A 21,395-nucleotide genomic window follows, 5' to 3' on the forward strand; every position below is an offset into this window, starting at 1 on the left:
AACCCGCAAGTAGTGGAAAACTCTGGAGAGACCCTGTGCTAGCAGGTCCCGAACCTGTCCTTGCAGCTTGACAATGCACTCCTCAGTGAGAAAAACCCTGCTGAGACATGTGTTGAACAGGGCTCCTAGGAACTCCAAGAACTGGGAGGGAAGCAATTGGCTCTTCGCCAAACTGACCACCCAACCCAGTGACCGCAGAAGCTGAAGAATCCGGTCCACCACAGAGTGAAAAAGATTCTCTGACTTTGCCCGAATGAGCCAATCGTCTAGATAGGGATGGACCAACAAGCCTTCCTTCCGAAGCTCCGCTACCACTACAACCATGACCTTGGTAAAGGTCCTGGGTGCTGTGGCTAGCCCGAAAGGAAGAGCACAGAACTGAAAATGTTGACCCAGGATGGAGAACCTGAGGAATTTCTGGTGATCAGCCTGGATCCTGATGTGCAAATACTCTTCTGTGAGATGCAGACGCAAGAAATTACACCCTTGAGCACTGACGCAATGACCGAACGCAGGGTCTCCATGCAAAAGCGGGGGACTCAAAGACACCTATTGACCCTTTTTAAATCGAGAATGGGCCGGAATATGCCATCTTTCTTGGGCACCACGAAATAGATGGAACAGCAGCCCCTTTGCCGCTCTGCTGGAGGAACTGGTACAATGGCTCTGAGATCGAGTAGGCGCTGTAAGGTGTCCCGCACCGCCTGCCGCTTCTCCATGTACGAGCATGGGGAAACGAGAAACCAGTCTCAAAGGCGCCAAGCAAAATCTAAACGCGTAGCCGTATCTTATCATCTGAAGACTCACTGGTTTGATGTCAGCATGGTCCATTCCTCGAAAAATAGAGATAATCTGCCCCCTACCACCGGAACGAATGAATGGACCTGCCTTGCCTCATTGTGAAGGCTTAGGGCCTCCCACAGATCTGGAGATCTCAGATCTACCAAACCGCCGCCCTCAAAAGGACCAGGGTTGTTGTCTGCCGGCGTTCTGTCTAGAGGAGGAGCCTGACGATCAGGAGGACCGAAATCTCTGATTTCCCTGGAAACGAGACAGAGAGGACAAAAAGCTTCTAGTCTTGGGCTTATCCTCCGGTAGTTGATGGACCTTATTCTCCCTCAAGGAGTGGATCATATCCTCCAAATCTTTACCGAAGAGGAGCTTGCCCTTAAAAGGCAGGGAACCCAACTGGGCCTTGGAAGAGACATCCGCAGACCAGTTCCTCAACCAGAGTAGCCTGCAGGCCGATACAGCTGAAACCATAGACCGGGCAGAGGTTCGTAGAAGAACATAAAGGGCATCCGCACTATAGGCCATGGCAGCTTCACGCTGTCCCGCTTGAACAACGTCCGACAGGGAAGCGTTACTCTGCAATTGCTGCACCCAGTGGAGACCTGCCCTTAAGGAGAAACTGCTGCACATAGCCTCCCGCACTCTGAGGGCAGACACCTTGAAAATCTTCTTGAGCAGGACTTCCAGCTTACGATCTTGGAGATTTTTGAGGGCCGTCGCCCCTGTCACTGGAATGGTGGTCTTCTTAGTAACAGCAGACACAGCCACATCCACCTCAGGAACTCTGAGGATGTCCAAGGCATCTTCTGGCAAGGGATAAAACTTATCTATGGCTTTGCTGACTTTCAAGCCCAAATCTGGAGTGTCCCACTCCCGAAACAAGAAGTCTGTGACCAAAAGATGAAAGGGAAAAGACCTGGTCAGACCTCGAAGACCCACCATAACCGGATCGATAAACCCCATCCTCGAGTCTTCCGGAGGGGCTATCAATGCCTAACTCTTCCAGAACCGTGGGGATAAGGGGACCCAACTCGTCCCTCCTGAAGAGACGGACCATCTTAGGGTCATCTATCTCAACTTGAAGGGGGCTCTGAGTGGAAAAAGGATTTTGGTCGCCCTCGGGATCCTCCCCAAGGGGGTTTGCGCCTGAGATCTTGCTCCTCTGGATCTGAACTCTTGAGGAGAAGTCCGCCCCCGGGGAAGACAAGGGGGTCCGAAGGGGGCGCTTAGCCTTCTGGCCATCAGCCCCCTCAAAAGGTCTGGCCCTCTTAGAGCCCTTTTGTCCCAAATTGGCCCCCCTGCGGACCTGAACTTCTCACAGACTGCCTCTTCACAGACCTTCTGGCTTTAAACGCCTTGTGCAGCAATAAAATAAAATCTGATGAAAGTGAGGAAGAAGAAGAGTCTGAAGCCCCCTCAGGGCTCTCCTCCAGCGGTAGCATGGGCCTTTCCTGTAGTACACTCCCCCTCGGGGATAAGGGAGGGGGAGAACTACTAACTCCCTCTGTGGTGCGTGTTGCTGCACAAAAAGCGGACAAAATAGCGTCCGTTCCCGCACTCAGCGGGAACAGATCCGGTGGGGTGCACTGCGATCGCTCAAGACTCGCAGGTGCTCCGTATGCGGCTGTCCCGACCTCCCCGGTGCCTCCTGAGCTGCCCCCCGGGGAGGCATGCCGAACAAAGCCCATTCCGGGAAACGCATACGTGCGCATTGTCGCATGCGCGGCAGGCCACTCCACGCAGCATGATGAAAGAACTCCGGGACCAGTCGAAAAACAGGCACCTGCCACGGCAGCAAGTCAGCAGCAGCAGTGGTAAGACTAAAAAAAATGAAACGGAGAGTCAACCTGGCAGCTGCAATGCTTCCCCCTCTGTTTTAAAACTTTTATTTTTTTTCCAAACCTGGAGGCCCGGGTCCTGTCCTTTAGTGGTCAGTGAGCCGGGCGCCCCGGTATCTCCCCCCCCCCCCCCCCAGTGCAGTTGGAAGCATCTGGCAACAGGGTTCTCAACCCCTAACACGTTTTGCCTCGAATACCAGGGGGGATGGCCCCCGCAGGACCTGCCAACCCTCTGGGAGGCTTCAACAACTGTCTTCACATCTTCTGGGTTTTTTTTTGTTTTTTAAAGGCAAAGGAACCTAACTACCCTATGTGGCACTAATACTAGTGCGCCCCCCCCCCCGTTTTTTTTTTCCTAAGTCCGGACTGTAGGATTTTGCACCTCCACCATCTGCTGGAGACAGAGAAATACTGATGGACTGTAGGTGGCACCTCAGAGTATAGGACAGGGTCAGCCAGAACTTCTCCGTCTCCATCTGCTGGTGGGGAGGCAAACCCTGGAGTCTGGACTGATCCGGGTATGTACAGGGAATTAGGTTTGATTGTTCTCTGGGGTCATGTGAATTTTCAAGTGCTAAAATAGGGTCACACTGGCTAAAAGTTTGGGAAGCCCTACTTTAAAAGGAAGTTTGGTGAGACATGCCTCCAATGCCAATTCTGCCTCCCAGGTCCATATGGCTAGCAGCCACCACAGTGGCCATGTTCCTTGCTCATGCCAAGATCAGGTCATAAGAAGCATCTGCCAAGAAGGCCATGCCCATTTCAAGGTGTGCTGCTTTTTCTAGGAACTTACCAGCCTCCTGAAACTTCTGAGTCCAGTACTGACATGCTCTAGCTACTGAACCACTGCAGACTACTGCCTGCAGAGTGGAGACCAGAAACCTCAAATGATTTTATCAGTGGAGATTCAATCTTGCTATCCAGGGGATCCTTCAAAACTGTACTTTCTTCTGTTGGGATAGTTTTCCTAGTGATATATATATTTTTTTCACTTAACATGTTTTTGGATTTTTGTTCTGACTTTTTTTTTTTTTTAGTTGTGGCTTTTTACACTTGATTTATATTTTCCTGACTCTAAGTTCTGACTGGTGCACAAGTTTCATAAATATTTTTCCACCCTGGTCATTGTCAGACAGGTAAGTTTCTCCCTCAAATGCCTTTGCAATGTTGCAATTAAAGATATTGCAAAGGTCTGGCCCTCGCACTGAGCTACTCCACCAGAACGATCTCCAGTGACTACCACTCTCCAGGTTCTGGTGCTTACCCTGTTGCTCATCCTCTTCACAGCTTCCTGCCCCTATAGTGGCTAGCTTGTTTACCAGTCTTCTGTTTGAAACACATGGAAGAACAGAACTGGACCACAAAATGTATAAAAGAAAGGGGGAAAAGTTGCAAAACAGGGAGGTGACGGGGCATTCTACCCTATTTCAGCCCATAAGAATCTTTCACCTCATAGTTTTCCCTCTTCCACAGCTGTCGTTCAAGGAAAGTGCTTCTCTGCTGTTCCTCCAGGCTGTCAAACTGAGACTGTGACATTCTCATGTGCCGCCGAATGATGTACAGCTTTTCTTCTTCTCCATATTCTTGTCCTTTAATATTAAAAGAATAAACCCACCAGCAGTACCAGGCAATATACCTGCATAAATAAAAGGGGGCTAAGACAATCTGAAATAAAAGGATATCATATATTCTGGGCTTCTGATAGCCTCCTTTGATATCTATTTTAGTTTTGATAATGTCCCGGATGACGTCTTCCTCCTTCTCCCGGATTTCTTCCTTCGAGCGCTTGCTTTTGCCTTTTTCTTTGGCCTTGTTGAGCAGACCCTGCTGCCTGGCAATTTCAGTAGCCTGGATGCGATACTTTGGCACAGTTGCTAGGTAGTTGACGGCTTCATTGTAGCTGCTCCACCAGCTGTAGTACTAGAAAATTTAAACACACAAAAATACAAAACCGTAGAACTGAAAAAAATAATCATCCTTTTCCCTTTCTAAATATAATACAAGTCTCCCATGCCTCCTCAAAAAGACCCAAATCATCCCCTCTCCTTTTGGGGGTCTGAATTCTCCCCTGTATAACTCAGAAACAGTAAAATGACTAAGAGTGGTACAGAAGAGCTACAAAGACGATACAGAGCCTGCAACACAAACCCTGAGCATGCTCAAAACATATATGCTGGTAGAAAGAAAGGAAAAGGGTAGACCTGATAAAAAAAAATAGTCCAATATTTGAAGAGCCTCAATAAATACAGGAAGATGTAATTTTTCATAGAAAAGGAATTACAAGGAAGAGGTCATTATATGAAACTAGAGAAAGAAAGGGTCAGAGGAAAACAAGAAATTACTTTACTGAGAATAAACTTCACCAGCAGTGTTGGAGAAAACCAGTGCTCTGATACAGAATTCGAGCACGCTTGAGACAGATATAGAAGAAAGTGGCAAGAATAGGGAAGAGGGTTGCACTGTTATAGACAACCCAAACTTCATTCCCTTGAGAGCAGAGGCAAGGCGACAGGTAATAAGAAAAAAAACAAAAAAACAAGGTGTGGATCAAGGGAACACAATCCCATGACACTAAGTCGCAGAGTAGCTAGCTAGCTACAATCAGCAAGCTATAGTTCACCAGAAAACAACCAGGTCTGTACAGGTTGGGGGTGGCCAGGCATTGCCCAGCAGGAGCACAAACTTAGAGGCAACAACCTCACTAGCTTTGATAGCTGTTTAGTTAAGTACAAATTGGTGGCAAGTTAATGGTGGGGGAAGAGGTAGGGCTGGGAATTGGATTAAGTATGGCAGCTTGCATGTTCATCTAGCCAGGATGGTAGAGAACCAACCAACTTAGATAAGAAGCAATAATCTAGCAGTGATTAAGTTTCTGTGGCTGGCAGCGGAGGTGTAATCCTTAGACTGGATGGACCAATGATCTTTATTTGCTATCATCTCCTATGTCACAACCAGGTCTTCCACCTGCCAGTACAAACCTCTGGACCACTTTGTCTGCAAAGAGGCCTAATATCCTACTTGACATATAGGTTTGAAAATATTAAAACCTTCAACTGGAACCTTTCCTTAAAATGTAAAAATAGTCTGAAATTGTAGAACAAGGTGACAGTTCTGGGGCAAGAAGACAACGTTTCAGTTTAAGAAGATGCACCAGAGAAGCATCTGCCATGTAAACCTGGCAAGGTTAGTAATTCTTGCCTGGCCGATGCAGTTAAGAAATAAGAAACAAAGGGTTCATTTCTCCAGCCTGTGTGTGATGAAAAGTATCTTACCTGAAACAGAGAGATGGCACACACTGTGACCAGGATCACTAGTCGCACGTCCACTTTTGGAGCCAGCCTCCTGCTATAGTAGTGATAGTAATGCCTATAGTACTCCTCGGGATGGTCCAACATGTAGTCATAGTCTTTCCTTGTTTCTTCATCCTGCAGAAAGGCCAAGCATTATTCACATTCTCATTATTAACTTCTAAAACAAATGTTAATAAATGAAAACAATGAAAATGGAATGACATGATCAGATCTATTTGGATTTGTTTCTGGTTCACAAACAGCAGCAATGCTAGCTTTATGACAGAAAGATCCCAATATTCTCACATTTGTTTGGCATAAAAGATAATTCTCACTATGGCCAACCCCTATTTGTGAAGATCTCTGAAGTCCCGTGTTAGCAGTTTGTTTAGTTGGCATGAATAGGGTTATCACCATGCACCAGGTTCTGGTGAACACTTACCCCTGGCAGACCGGTTTGCTTAGGCCTATAGGAGAAAGGAATGGCTATATTCAGCAGTCTTTCATAAACTTCAAACACGCTGATGCGGATGTAAATTCAGAGTCTTAATCTGGCAGTTAGGAAACGAGTGACCTGGAAAACTAATGACTCTGGGATTGTAGCTGCAGGACGCTGAGATGCAGTTTAACAGAGAGCTTCGGATCATGTTGACCTGTATGTGCCAACTAACTGCAGTTTTTCTAGGATTACAGAGATTGCACTAAACTAGGCTTCTCCTTTCCTGGTTGATGAGTCAGTGCAAAAACACTTTTTTATTCATAAAATATTCCAGGAACAACTTATTGGATCCTAAAGGGAATCTGGTTTCATCTACTAACAACCACTTTATCTTATTGTCTTAAATTATGGTTTTAGTCTGTCTATTTTAGGTCCATGTTTTCGTTTTTAAGATATAAGCAGCTCCACCTTGAGCATTTTTGGAAAAGTGGTATATAAAAGTAAAAATTAAATTGCAGATTTAAGGTGACATAACTCACACAATAGCAAGTTTCTCTGCTGGTATTTCAAACAACAGAGGGTGTGCCTCCACCACAAACACAGGAGGATCAAGACTCCAACCCAAGTAAATTATAAGAAGCCAATAGCAGCTGACACATTAAAACAAAAGGATAAAGCTAGTTGGCTCCCTGCTGGCCCCAAATCCTATCAAAATGGAGAACAAAGACATTAAACAGGGAGAAGAAATGGAGAGACCTGAAGCCTTTACTCAGTTATACTGAAACTTAAGAACGCCAGAGGAGACCACATAAGCCAATGTGCAGAGAACGGCAGCACAGCTGCATCAAGCATCCAAGAAGGCTAGGCTAACCTGCAGAGTGGTCATGCTTTTAATCCTAACATCAATACACAGGAAGTGGTCAAATGTTTTGAACAGTCTCACTAGCTGTGGTGGCTGTTTGGATTATTACAAAGCTTGGTGGCAAGAAAGTCAGATGAAGGGTGAGCCTGATAGTTGGATTAGCTTAGGGACTTGTAAGAACCAAAAGAGGAATAGCCCACTGATGGATATGGCGGAAGCCAGCACTATAAGAGAAGGTAAACCTACTTGTGGTAACAGCAGGGTTGCGAGGCTGGATAAGAGAGATGGGAGAGAAGAGCTGGCTTTGGTTTAAGAATGGAAATGAATGCGTAGAGAACCACAGAACAGAAAGCTGGGTAGACTGCATAAGCAAATTGATCCCTGTCTGCCACCATCTAATACGATACTGTATTAAAAGCAGGCAGGATCTTAGAAGGCATAGCAAAAAAACCGAAGTCCTTTGCTCGGCATACACAGTACCTTTCTGCTATGTGACGCCTGGTGGTTGTAGCGGAAAACTACATTAACAAGTTACTTTATATATTAGATTTAGATTTATATTCCGCTTTTCACACTTTTTCAGCGCTTCAAAGTGGATTACATTCAGGTACTGTAGGTATTTCCCTATCCCCAGAGGGCTTACAATCTAATTTTGTACCTGAGGCAATGGAGGGTAAAGTGACTTGCCCAAGGTCACAAGGAGTGACAGTGGTCTCCTGGTTCATAGTCCACTGCTCTAACCTCTAGGCTACTCCTAGCAGAGTTATGTAACTTTTGCTCTGATTGGGCAGAACCTTCCATTTTCTGACAGCAGTCTCAGATAAGCCTAGTGTCAGGGAGCTTTGTTTTCAGGGAGGGGGGTTCCCATAGGAATTAATGTTTATTACAAAAAAAACCCCAACAAAAAAAAAAACAGGAGAAATCAGTAGAAAAAAAAAAAAAGATTCATTTTTTTCCCAGCAAGTATATTTTTGTTCTTGTTGTTAGAAACTGATAAATTCCCAGGAAAAATAAAATAAAAAATGGAAATCCCTAGCTACAGTTTATCTGTCTTGCTCAAACTCACAAAAGTATTGCCTTTTCACACCGATTCAGTCAAAGTATTTAAAGAAGGCTGTGACACAGGTCAGAGACTGTCACAGTTATTCTTATTTCCATATCATCTTCCAGTAAGTTCTCTAAGGACCACATTCAAAAGGTTTGTCCAGTTAAATTAAGGACCCAACCAGACAAACTGTGGGATTAAAATGTTAAGTAGTAGTAGCAGCAGTAGTATTTAAAAATTCCTCTAAGCTGACTGCCTCAGATTTATTTGGGTAAATGTTTAGACAGATAAAATTTACTCAGATAAATCAGAAGGGCTCTAAGGCAGGGAACGCAGATAACTTTAGTCATGTGAAGGGCTGTCCTAAAGTTTGCCAGATGAATTTACCCAGCTAACTTTGCATTTAAAGATCAAGTTAAATGGGTAAGCTTATCCGGTTAACTTACCCACATAGCCCGTGCCTGAATATGGACCTCCCCGATTTCCAGTTTGTTTTTCCTTAATCAATACTTATTTCTTTTACTGCTTTCTATTCCGCTATTTCCAGGCATTTCAAGGCAGATTACGTTCAGGTACTGTAAGTATTTCCCTAACCTCAGATGTTTGGGATTTAAGAATCAAGTCCGCCTTTGTACATGAAACAGTATTGTTTAGCTATCTATATTGTCTACAGCAAGGCTTGCACTGAAGACCGAATATCCTTTATTGGATTCCCACATTAAAGAATCAAATTTTCAGTGCCCCGACGACAGCTCCTTTTGGGATTAAAATGCTGGAATATGAAAGTACTTTGGGTAGTTTCCCACACTCTCCAAGAATCTGCCTGACTCCTTTAAGGACTTTCCCCAACAAAATAATACCAGTGAACCATTTCCAGGAAAACAAACACAGTTAGCCTACGGCTTTTTATCAGTGCCGACGTCATAATTTATGTAATCTTCAAAAATGTATAAGCCCATATAAGGTAAAACTTCTTACCTGGTAATTTCCTTTCCTTGAGTCCTGCTAGACCAAGTGGGATTTCCCTACTCCATAGCTGTTGGAGAGAGAGAGCAGACCTCTTTGATGATCGCATCCCTGAGTATTAGGGAGGTGTGGTCCCAGGCTGTTGCCAGTCGACTTCTGCCAAAGCGAGATAGAAAAACTCTTATTCCAGGACTGTAGGAATATTTTTCCTGTGAATTGAAATGGAAAGGTCTTCAGAGTCCTCGAGACACATCCCAAAAAGGTCGAAGCATGTGGGAGAACACAAGAGAAAAGAATCCCCCTTAATAATGGTTCTTACTGCTGCCCCCTGTCTTCCTGAGCAGGCTCTGGACTGGTCTAGCAGAACTCGAGGAAAGGAAATTAACAGGTAAGAAGAGATTTCACTTTCCTCATCTTCCTGCTAGATCAGTCCTTACAACTGGGAATTACCTTGGCCAGATGGGGCAAAGAAAGGACTGCTCTAAGGATCCCAGCCCCAAAGGCCACATCTGATCTGGCTCTTATATCCAGTTGGCAATATTAATTTATTTGTAAACTTTTATATACCGTTGTTTGGAACATGCCATCACAACGGTTTACAATAATAAAAATAAACACAAGAGAAGTCATGAACTGTAAAACGATAAAATAAAACTAAAATTCTCTAACAAAGAATGAGATGAATGCATGAGAGGAATGCAAGAATGACCAAGTGACCGCCTTACGGATTTCCTCTAGTGAAAGCAAGGTTGCTTCCGTCCATGGTGATGCCTGTGTCCTCATGGAGTGTGTACAGAGTTGTGCTGAACCCTGTCTGCCTTTGGGCATATAACTGTGGCTAACGTTTCCTTAACCCATCTGGCCAAAGTGTCCTTGGAAGCTGCTTCTCCCTTCCGAGGACTGCTACAGGGTTGAACAGTTTATCCATCTTCCTGAAAACAGTTTGACACTTTTAGATATCTTAGGAGCATGCAGCGCACCTCCGGGCAATGCAGCCTCTTATCCTTCCCTCGCTATTTCTCATCCTTAAAGGTTGGTAGGGAGACTTAAATGGAACGTGGACACCACTGGCTGAAAGGTGACACAGCTTTGTGATAATACCAAGTAAGGGTCCCTGCACAAGAGAGCTTGTAGTTCCAAAATGTATCTAGCAGAGCAAATAGCAACCAAAAAGTTGGTCTTCAAGGACAAATATTTCAGCAATGCCTGTTTTAGTGGTTCAAAAGCGTCCCCCATTAGTGCTTTAAGGCAGTGGTTCTCAACAGGTGTGTTGGGACACCCTAGTGTGTCGCGAAGTCCCGAGAGGTGTGTCACAGAGCCAGCAGAAGACTGATCTTTCCTCATTAATCTGGGCAGGAATTGGCTGACTTTTCTTTTAATGGTATGACAGGAAGCTGCTCTTGTTTTCTTCTGCTCTTCCTGACCAGTGAGAGGTTTTTCTCTCCTCCTTCACCCAGGTCAGAGCACGATATCACAACTAATGTTCATATGGGCCTGGCAGGACTCTAACTTTATCTTCCTCTGCCTGGCAGTGAGGCTGCTGATGCTCTCTTCACCCCATGGGACCTGAATGTGAAAGCAGTAGCATAAGGGAGAAAGGTGCGTGCTCTGTAGATCTGCTGCTGCTGCCTCATCTTCCTCTCCTCAATGCTTCTTGCCCTCATCTGCTGTTGATAAGGGAGGGAGACTCTGGATTGGACTGAAGTCTTTTCTGCTGGCTGGGAGCCAGGAGGAGGGGGAAATGTACTGGGAAGGAAGGCATGGGAAGATAGGGGTTTGAGTCTGCTGGGCGGGAAGGCATGGAGAGATAGGGAGTCAGGAGTCTGTTGGATAGGAAGGGGTGGAGGAAAGGAGGTTGGGGTTGCTGAGCAGGGGAGAGGCTGAGGAGGGAGGGTTTGAGTGCTGCTGGGCAGGGAAGAGACATGGAAGTGGAGAGAGAGATGGAACTGTGGGGCTGCTGGGTAGGAAGGAGTAAGAAAGGTAGTCAGAAGTATTCTGGGTTGGTAAGGGGGGAGGGAAAGGCAGAAAGGGAGCCGGTGCCCGCTGCTGTGCCACCGTCAGGCCCACGTCGTTTCCATCGATGTCTTTGACGTTCCTATCGATGCGGTCATCAACTCCGATGCCGGCATTTTTTCCGATGCCAACGATGTTTTTCCATCTCTTGATGCCACATCGTTTCCATAGATACCTATGCCGATGCCATCAGTGCTTTCCTCACTGTTATCCTTGCTCTGCCCGGGTCATCGATGTTTTTCATATATATATTTTTGACGATGCCCTCAAGGCCGCTTCGGCCGCTATCGACACCGTCAATACAGACATAGCACCGCTTCGGCAAAGCAAAGTCTGCCGTTCAGAAACTTGACGCGCAGAACACAGTCCTCTAGTAAGAAACCTCAAGAAGAGGCTACGCAGCGGTTGAAAGGTGGGACCCGCCAGAACCAGATTAAGACTCCACAAGGGCACCAGCAACTGCAAGAGAATGAAGATGCTTCACCCCTTTCAAGAACTGGGCCATAACTGGATGGGCCAACAACAGTTCACCATTCATGTGACCTCGGAAACAGGCAAAAGCCGCCACCTGTACCTTCAAGGAATTAAGGGCCAAGCCCTTAAACAACCCATCCTGCAAAAATCCAAACTAAGTGGGATTCTAACCGAATGAGGATGAACCTCTAGTCCCTCATACCAAGCCTCAAACGTGAACATAGGCTAAGGAAGAGAATAACTTTTGTGCTTAAAGCAAGGTGGAATTCACAGCAGTGTTCTACCCACACATCAGCAACTGAGCCCTCTCAAGGGCCACACTTTAAGACAAAAATCAATTCGGATCTTTGAAAAGAATAGGTCCCTGCTGTAGCAGATCCCCGTGGACTAGTAATCGAAGAGGATATTCCACCAGAAGCCTCCGCAGATCTGCATACCACAGCCTCCTGGGCCTATCTGGCACCACCAGAAGTACCAACCCTTGAACCTTTTGAATCATTCTGCCCAACAAGGGCAATGGAGAGAAGGTAAATAGAAGCTTGCCTTCCAGCCACTCCTGCACAAGGGCATCAATGCCTGAAAACTTCAGATCTCTCCTGCGATTGAAGAAGTGAGGAACCTTTGCATTGTGTAAGCGTCCCACATGCTAGAACGTTTCACCGTACCATTCCCTTTCTCCTGGATGCACACTCTGTCTGCTGAGAAAGTCTGCTCTTACACTGTATTTTTCTGCAATGTGTGAGGCTGAGATCTCCTGAAAATATATTTCTGCCCATTACATGAGTTGGGCTATTTCCTGTGACACTTGCTGGCGCTTGGTTCCTCCCCGGCAATTGATGTAATCCACTGTTGCATTGTCTGACATTATTCGAACCGCTCAATCCTGCGAGCAGTCAACAAATTGCAAGCATGCCAACCAAACGGCATGGGCTTCCAGCAATGGATGCTCCAGAGGTACTCATCTGTATTCCAGCACCCCTGTGCTGTTAACTCCTGTCAGTGAGCCCGCCCCCCCGAACCCTGGAGGCTCGCATCCATTGTGCATAGAAGCCAGTCCGGTATTCACAGGGGAACGCCCTTTGTTAGATGATCTGCTTGCAACCACCACTGCAGTTGGATGCTGCTGTCTACCGGTAAATGAAGCCACACTGAGTAGTCCTGAGACTGTGGACTCCAACGTTCAAATAGTGTGCGCTGAAGAGGTCACATATGCACCCTTGTCCATGGAACCACCTCTAGAGTAGTTGCCATCAGCCTGCTCACCTGTAGAAAAGACCACACAGCAGGGCATATTGTTTTAGTCAGTACTTGCACCTGCGCCATCAGTTTCTGAATGTAGAAGCCCAGCAATGATACCCTGTCTTGCTTCATGTCAAAAGCAAACACCAAGATACTCCAATGTCTGGGATGGCTGCACACTGCTCTTGGCCAAGTTTGCCACCCAACATAATTCCTATAGCAAGATCACCACCTTGCATGAGACTGAAAACTCTTTCATGGCTCTTGGCCTGAATTAGCCAATCATCTAAGAGTGCCACCCTTTCTCAACACTGCCGCTACCACCATCATGACCTTAGAGAAGGTTCTGGACGTGGTGGCCAAACCAAAGGATAGCGGTTCAAAAACTGATGTCGCCTCAAAACAGCGAAACGCAGAAAACCGTTGATGCTCCAGCCGGATAGGAATATGCAGATACGCCTCTGACAATCCAGAGACTTAAGAAACTACCCTGACTGTACTGCCATTATCAGCAAGCATAAGGTTTCCACGTGGGAATGAGTCACTTGCAAATGCAGGTTGATTTCCTTGAGTTCCAGGTTGGAGCGAATGAATCCTCCTTCTCGGGTACAATGAAATAACTGGAATATCGGCCCAAATTTTCTTGTGACATGGGCACTAGGATTGCAGCCCACAAGCTGAGGAGTCTTGACAACGAACACTCCACTGTCTATCTCTTCTGCGGAGAACTGCAGGGAGACACCATGAAAACATACAGAGGAACGCTGAGAAATACCAGAGCATAGCCATCTCTTATAACCTTCAGAACCCACTGGTCTAATGTGATCTCGATCCACCTCCTATAAAAAGGAGAGACAGAGATCACGTGACACGCTGAAGGGAGAGGATGTGAGCTCCCTTCTCTGAGCCTACCCCCTTCCCCCCCGCCCCGCATCCAAACCCATCCTGAGCTCCCAAAAAGCTGAAACCTGCAACGAAGACGTCCTGCAAGAGCAGCTACAGCGCCTTGGGGAGTTGAGGGGTCGCGATGGCCACCCGCACCGCTAAAAAAAGATAAGGCCAGAGACAAAGCCCACCCGAACAGACTGCGGAGGAGAGCCCGGGAATGGTGGAAACGGGAAGCGGGCAGCCCACAGGCCCCGCTGAGATGACGGCGGCGGTGATAGCGGCCCTAACACCGGAACTGCAGAAGATCTCGGCACAGCTTACCGAGCTTCAGGCAGGTATGGAGGGGTACGAAAAGTGATTTGTAGAGGTAGAAGCACGCATTTCGGCCAACCAAGATGGCCTCCAGACTGCCCAAGCTGAGATCGCAGCGCTGAAGGAGGCGGTAACGAGGCAATCAGCTAAGTTGGAGGATTTAGAAAAACGGGCTCGGCGCTCCAACTTGAGATTTGTGGGGCTGCCTGAAGCCCTTGAAAAGAATAACCTGCCACGATTCCTGGAGCGTGGCTGAAAGCCCAGTTACAGCTGTCAGATACCCACGGCCCCCTCAGGGTGGAAAGGGCCCATCGGTTAGGACCCAAACGCACTGACAGCGATAAGCCGAGGGTGGTAATCGCTCCTAGCAGAGAGGTGGAACAGGGACAGAGTTTTTCAGGTCCCTTCCAGGGTGATTCAGACTGGTTTTCAGCGGATAGCACGGGTATCCAGTAACTCCTATTATCATGAGATGTAGTATAAGTTTCTCTGGAGAGCTTACCTACCCCCAGTCCTTCTGTTTAGGGCCGGGCTACAGGAGACCAGCCAATGTGCAAAATGCTATATGGAGCCCTGTACCTTATCCCACTCATTTTGGAGCTGTCCCCTCTTGCCTCTAGCCATACTATTTGGTTGCTTACCCTCTTCCTCAGTAGCACAGAAGGCGGAATCCCGCCTGTTGTTGCAGAAGGCTTGTTATGTGGGTAAGAAACTGCTCCTGCTACACTGGAAGACTGCAATTCATCCCACCATCCCACCAGAACTGAGACAGGAACCCTGCCTTCCAACATTTAGAAAAAGACTTAAAACTTGGCTATTTAAACAAGCCTTCCCGGATCCTAACTAAATGATAGCAATTTTATAAGAGATAGTAATTTATACAAAAAACTTCACAGTATAATGTATATAATGTAAATAATGTAATCCTTACAGTTCTGCTCTCTTATTCTTATCTCTCCTCCAAGTTTAAGACCCTTGTTGTAATGTAACTTTTGATCTCCTTGCACTTGTTTATGTTCCGTTCTTAGTTCTCACCCCTTGTTACATGTAAACCGGCATGATGTGGTTTCTAACCATGAATGCCGGTATAGAAAAAACGCAAATAAATAAAATAAAATTATTGGATGTGGAGGAATGCTTTTCATAAGCTTCTACAGCTGGAGAATTTAGCGTCTAAAACGTCACCCCTGCATCGCTGTCATTTTTTGAAAGTATGGAATGATTACCTGCAGTCTCTACCCCACAAAGTGCGAAGTTCTATCCTAAATGATTAGAGAGACAGAACTGCTAAGGACGTCCCTCCTCCTCGTTGACACACTGAATCGGGATCCCTGGTCCTATGAGTTCTTGAAGACTTGAACTTTGCATCCAAGAGATTTAGGGAGGGTGGGGGGAGGGCGGGCAAGTATACTGGTCAGCAGGGGAGGTTCACTGTGTATATGAGCAACAAGCAGTTGTACATGTTTAAGGTCAAGGAAGGCTCGCAGAACACACCTCCTTGGCTATTAGGTCTGTTTTTGTTTATATTTATTCAATAAAAAATTGTTTAACCATAAAAAGGAGAGACAAGTGACCCCCTATCTCCTGTTCCCGGGAGGTGGTCAGCACATCCTCATCCTGCACCCCATCTAGGCTACCTGAGACGAAGGACTGTAGGGTTGAAAACCCCTAGCACATCCTATTGCACCAAATGAGCACGGCGCCTGCTTTTAATCCTCTGTTATCCCAGGAACCTGGGACTCGCCCCACTTATTGGCCTTTTTTTTTTTTCTTTTTAACTCACTCCCAAACCAGCATGATCCTTTAAAAGGCCATTTTGTAAGATTACACTTTGAAATTGTCTTGGCACCAATTCATCAGCCATAGCTGAGGCTCAATGCTGTGTAGCTTCCGAGATTGGGCGAATCCAGGGTGCTGAGGCCGTAGGGCACTGCCCTGAAATTCAAACCAGACTCATCGATTTCCCAAGAGAGAGCAAGCAGGAGCGATCCACCAGGGAACAGCAAGTGGCCATCTGCAATTCATTGCTATCGCCTCAAGGCCTGCTTAAGGATAGCCTCAATTACCCTATCCTGCACCTCCTTCAAGCTGTTCCTCCTTCCAAAGGGATAGTCATCCGCTTGGTGAGAGCACACACAGCACATTTACTTTCAGAAAGTGCAACTGCTCCTTCTCTGCCAGATCTAGGAGGTACAGTGCTACCAAGGCTCGCCCATCTTTAAAATTAGCTTCCAGGGCACCCCATTCAAGATCAATCAATACTTGAATAGCATCCATAATGCTTTATGTAAGGAATCCAAATAGGTTTCTTTTTTGGCTCAGCCATGGCATCAGCATCCCTAGCATTTTCAGTGCCTGGGCGATCCAAGCCGGAAAATCATCTCTATGAAAAAAAAAAAAAACGCAGTAGTGTTCTATATGGCTCCAACCCCGGAGGAATTTACCATCCTTCAGGGAGCAAGGGTCGCCTTCATCATCTGTGCCACCTGGATCCCTATCAGTGTGACCCGCAGCAGGTGGAAATGTACTCAGATGCTTACAGGCATACAGGGATCCACAGTTTGTGATCCTGAACTCTTGGGCCTGCCACAACGATGACTGAGCAAAACCTGCGAGCGGGGCCTAGCCCAAAAGGCAGCTCATCCCGCCAAGCTGTTTCGCGGCAGACTTGTGTGTAGAAAAGCGTGCTAACTCTGCCGCAGTCCATACCAAAACCAAGGAATGTTGGTCCTGCGCCCACTGAGTAGCCTTCCCCTGCTGACAAACTAGTTAGGAAGCTCCAAAACCAGACGAAACCTCTGACAGGTCCCCCTCCGGTCCCATTCCCGCATAATGCAGGAAAGGGTGGGCTCAGTAAAAACAGCCTCCAAAGCAGCACGGACACAAGTTAAGGGGGACGCCAAGCTGAGATGCCCGAATATGGCAAGCAGCACAAAGGTAAACACCTGCGAGCAGTACGCTCCAAAAGCATCTAACAACTGTGCGCCCAGCTGCGCACCCACAGAAGCGAGTGAGGACAGGTCACCCAAAAACAAGATCTGTCCAATAAGTGTCCAAAATATAAGGGCACAATAAGCAATCTAGGGAGGCACCCACCTGAGCACCCACACACGAACCAGTGTCAGGCAGTGGTTCGCAGCAGACTTGTGTGTATAAAAGTGCACAAATGCCAACGTGGCCTATCACATGGCATCTAAGCAAAGCCTGAAAGTGGGGCCTAGCCAACAGGCTGCTCAACTCACCAAACTGCCATGACTCCCCAAGCTCCTTTGGAGGTGGGAATGAATGTCAGATCAGCATGCAGAGGCTCAGAGATCAAAAAGGGAATGGAAACCCTCACTACTCTTTTTTTTTTTTTTTTTTTTATTACTACTCCTCTTTTCCTGAGCTCAGCCAGTCCCGGTGGAGTATAGAGTCAGTCTCCAGCTGCAGGGGACGAGGTCAAAGGCTTTCACTGTCATGCTCAGCTTCCTGCACTCAGTAGCCTCTCAGGTGTTTCTCTCACTTCAGCTAAATCCATGCCGAAATACCAACTACTGGCCTGAGGAACTCTACTGAGGGAGGGATCGGCAGATATCACCCCAGGAAAACGTGACTGAGGGGGGAACCATAAGGTTTCAACACAGGAAAGCAGGGCAAATTAATTTCCTTCTTTTCTCCTTTCATTTTCTATTTATTTTAAGCAATGCCCAGTAGGGAGATGCACATCCACCATCTGCTGGAGACAGAGAATACTGGCGGACTTATGTCAGTGCAGGGGTATATATAGTGTGATATAAGCTTTGCTCCATCTCCTGGTAGAGGTGCATAACCCACTGGTGTGGATTAACCCGTCTAAATGCTAAGAAAGAGTAACTAAAAAAAAAAAAAATGGTGTGGGATAAAGCCAGAAAATGGCAAAGAAGCACTGGTATAATCATTTATACAGAGGTGAAGATACAATCCTAGAAGACACACAGGGTAGTGGGTATCAGCATCCATGTGGAAATGTATATTTGTCTCTACTCAAGAGGACCCATTCCACAGGGGAGACTGGATGTGCCATTTTGGTCATTATCTATCATCATTCGCTATGTCAGGCACAGAATGGGAGAAAAGCCATAACGAATCAGTCCTTTCGTTTTATACATCCGATGGACATTTCATACATGGAATATGCTAATTACAGAAATCGAGGCATCCAAGACTGCAAAATGAACCCCTCTTACCTTCAGGGTCTCGTAGGCGGTGGCGACCTGCAAGAACTTGCCGTGCGCGCTCTCCCGCGTTTCCCCGTCGGGACCCGGAGGCTCCCCAGGCCGGTAGCGGTCCGGGTGGTACTTGCGGGCCAGCTGACGGTAGGCCCGCGCGATCTCCGCCTTGCTGGCGTCCCGGCTCACCCCCAGCACGTCGTAGCAGACCCGCGTGCCACAGTACAGCCCCTCGGTGAGCGCCGCCGACGGGGACACCAGCAGCAGCAGCAGCAAAGCCCCGCATAGCGGCCACAGCTGCGCCGGCGCCATGGCCGCGGTCGCAGGAACTAATCGTCAGCGATCAGCCAGCTAAAAGCGGCGACTGCAGGAAACCCATGGCAGGGCAGTACCGGGCTCGAGAGGAGGGGGGAAGGTCGGGCAAAAGCCGAAAAGCCACTCAGCTTTCCTAGACGGGAAGGGGGCGTGGAGGAGGACGCTGGGAATTGTAGTCCTCTAGCGAGGACAGTCACCACTGACCCCCCCCTCGTGCAGGCGTCCGGCCGGAAAGGCACAAGCCTGCTGGGAGTTGTAGGCAATTGTTAAAAAGCATGCCAGCACAGGAAGCTTGGTGAATGAACAACAGCTGTCAGTGCTGTAAAGCGAGTACACCCCAGTGGGTCTGCACTAAGCGCTCTATATACCAGTTCCTGCAGGTTCTATTCCTGCTCTGGAGAAGTTAGAAAGGAGGCTGAAAGAAGGTACTACTCAAGTACCGGAAGCTTGAAGATGTGCTGTGGTGGTAGTCTCGTAGAAAACTAAAATAGGGAGAGGAGGCTCATGAGATCCGGAAGATTCTTTCAAACGTATCACAAGTCCTAGACTTTTAACAAAGTATGCCGGGAGTTGGAGTTTCCTATCTAAGACTAATCGGAGAAAATTCTTTTTCACTCAATGCACAATAAAGCTCTGGAATTTGTTGCCAGAGGATGTGGTTAGTGCAGTTTAGTGTAGCTGGGTTCAAAAAAGGTTTGGATAAGTTCTTGGAGGAGAAGTCCATTAATGGCTATTAATCAATTTTACTTAGGGAATAGCCACTGCTATTAATTGCATCAGTAGCATGGGATCTTCTTAGTGTTTGGGTAATTGCCAGGTTCTTGTGGCCTGGTTGTGGCCTCTGTTGGAAACAAGATGCTGGGCTTGATGGACCCTTGGTCTGACCCAGCATGGCAATTTCTTATGTTCTTATCACTAGCCTTTTAGGACGTATATTCAGGTAGTTACCAGTGGTGCATCTGGTAAAGGCATTGACACAGACTTGCCAAAGCTAATTGCAAGTATGTTCAAGTGTACAAAAGGATTCGTTCTCATTTTGCATCTATGGGAAAATTGCTAAGAACCGTTGATCCTAAATTGAAAAATATGTTGAGATATTGTTTTAATAAAAGGCCCTTTATATAAAATAAGTATCATTACATCTGCAATTGTATATTGCAAGATAATTATAAATAGATATGTGTCCTGATCACTTCAAAACTGATATCTATTTATCTATCTATATGCACATACATACACACACTCACACAGGGGTGTATATAGATAGAATGATGTAATTTATTATATGTATATATATATATAGATAGATATAGATATATGGGAGCTAGGGCCATCTAGTGGAGATTCTAAGGGGTTTATATACATATATCCACTAGATGGCCCTAGCTCCCATCTTTAATCATTTAGAACAGTGGTTCTCATCCTTTTTTCTGTCTGGACACACCTGACAGATGGTTCTCACATGTGTGACACACTGAACACATGACCATCATAGGGCTAAATGTAAAAGTATAGTTTGCATCCACAGGAACCCCCTGACCCACAATTATGGATGTAAAGCAGAATTATGACATTCCCTGTACAACTCCCCTTACAAAAAATATATTCTGGATCTAGTGTCATCTCAGTAACAGCAACACAAACTCCAACTTCCAGGCTCAATAGCCCTACTTATGAAAAGACAGCAGTTTATCACTAATGCATGTCCTCTTGAGAAAATACAAATAATGATACAGTAAAATACCTCACCTCAGTCACATACACAGAACCGACCTAACATACGCCCAGGATCTGCAGTAATGCACATAAACTAATCCGCATACAGTTACACTTGTATTATGGAATGTACTCAAACAGTAACAACCCTACCTATGAAAAGGCAACACTACAAATATTAAATCAGGTCCTAAACACCAATATACCTCCTATTAGGAAAACGGAACTAGCCAAGCAGCTATAGATTCCAACACAGAAATAATTGTATAACTATACTAATAAGCAGAATACATGTTTCACAACAACTATGAACAGAATATCCAACAATTAAAAACTCATAAAAATTATTTAAAATTCTCCAAACACCAATAAAATATTTCAATACAGCAGACACATCACATAATATTCAGTAATTAAAATGGCAGTCAATCAAGAAAAATACTTAAAAAAACACCTTTACTAACCCCCTCCAGCAGCTCTGGGACTTTTGGCCAGCTTGGGGGGGGCCTCCTGACCCCCACAAGACTTGCCAAAAGTCCAGCGGGGGTCCGGGAGCGACCTCCTGCACTCGGGCCGTATTGCCAATATTCAAAATGGCGCCAGCGCTACCTTTGCCCTCACTATGTTTGAATTTTGGCCAGCTTGGGGGGGCCTCCTGACCCCCACAAGACTTGCCAAAAGTCCAGCGGGGGTCCGGGAGCGACCTCCTGCACTCGGGCCGTATTGCCAATATTCAAAATGGCACCAGCGCTACCTTTGCCCTCAGTCTTGTGGGGGTCAGGAGGCCCCCCCAAGCTGGCCAAAGTCCCTAGGGGTCCGGGAGCGATCTCCTGCACTCGTGAGGTCGGGTGACAGGAACCAAAATGGCGCCGGCGCTACCTTTGCCCTGTCATATGGTAAGGGCAAAGGGCCACCGGCGCCATTTCTATTAACGCAGCTGTGGCCCGAGAGCGGGAAATTGCGCCGGGACCCCCCCACTGGACCCCAGGTAATTTAAAACATTTTGGGGGGGTTCG

General features: G+C 46.7%; 1 protein-coding gene across 1 annotated transcript in view; it reads right to left on the reverse strand.

The window, feature by feature from the left end:
* Window positions 1–18,897, reverse strand: part of DNAJC25 (DnaJ heat shock protein family (Hsp40) member C25) — a 33,594-nt gene extending 14,697 nt beyond the window's left edge. The window contains exons 1-3 of the mRNA XM_029614630.1: window positions 18,367–18,897; window positions 5,903–6,055; window positions 4,080–4,550 (exon numbers count right to left, since the gene is read on the reverse strand). Coding sequence (XP_029470490.1) covers window positions 4,080–4,550; window positions 5,903–6,055; window positions 18,367–18,660 — 918 coding nt within the window. The 5' untranslated portion in view covers window positions 18,661–18,897. The remainder of the gene's footprint in view (window positions 1–4,079; window positions 4,551–5,902; window positions 6,056–18,366) is intronic.
* Between the last annotated feature and the right edge of the window lie 2,498 nt (window positions 18,898–21,395).

Source organism: Rhinatrema bivittatum, chromosome 1 (assembly GCF_901001135.1).
Source record: "Rhinatrema bivittatum chromosome 1, aRhiBiv1.1, whole genome shotgun sequence".
NCBI lineage: Eukaryota > Metazoa > Chordata > Amphibia > Gymnophiona > Rhinatrematidae > Rhinatrema > Rhinatrema bivittatum.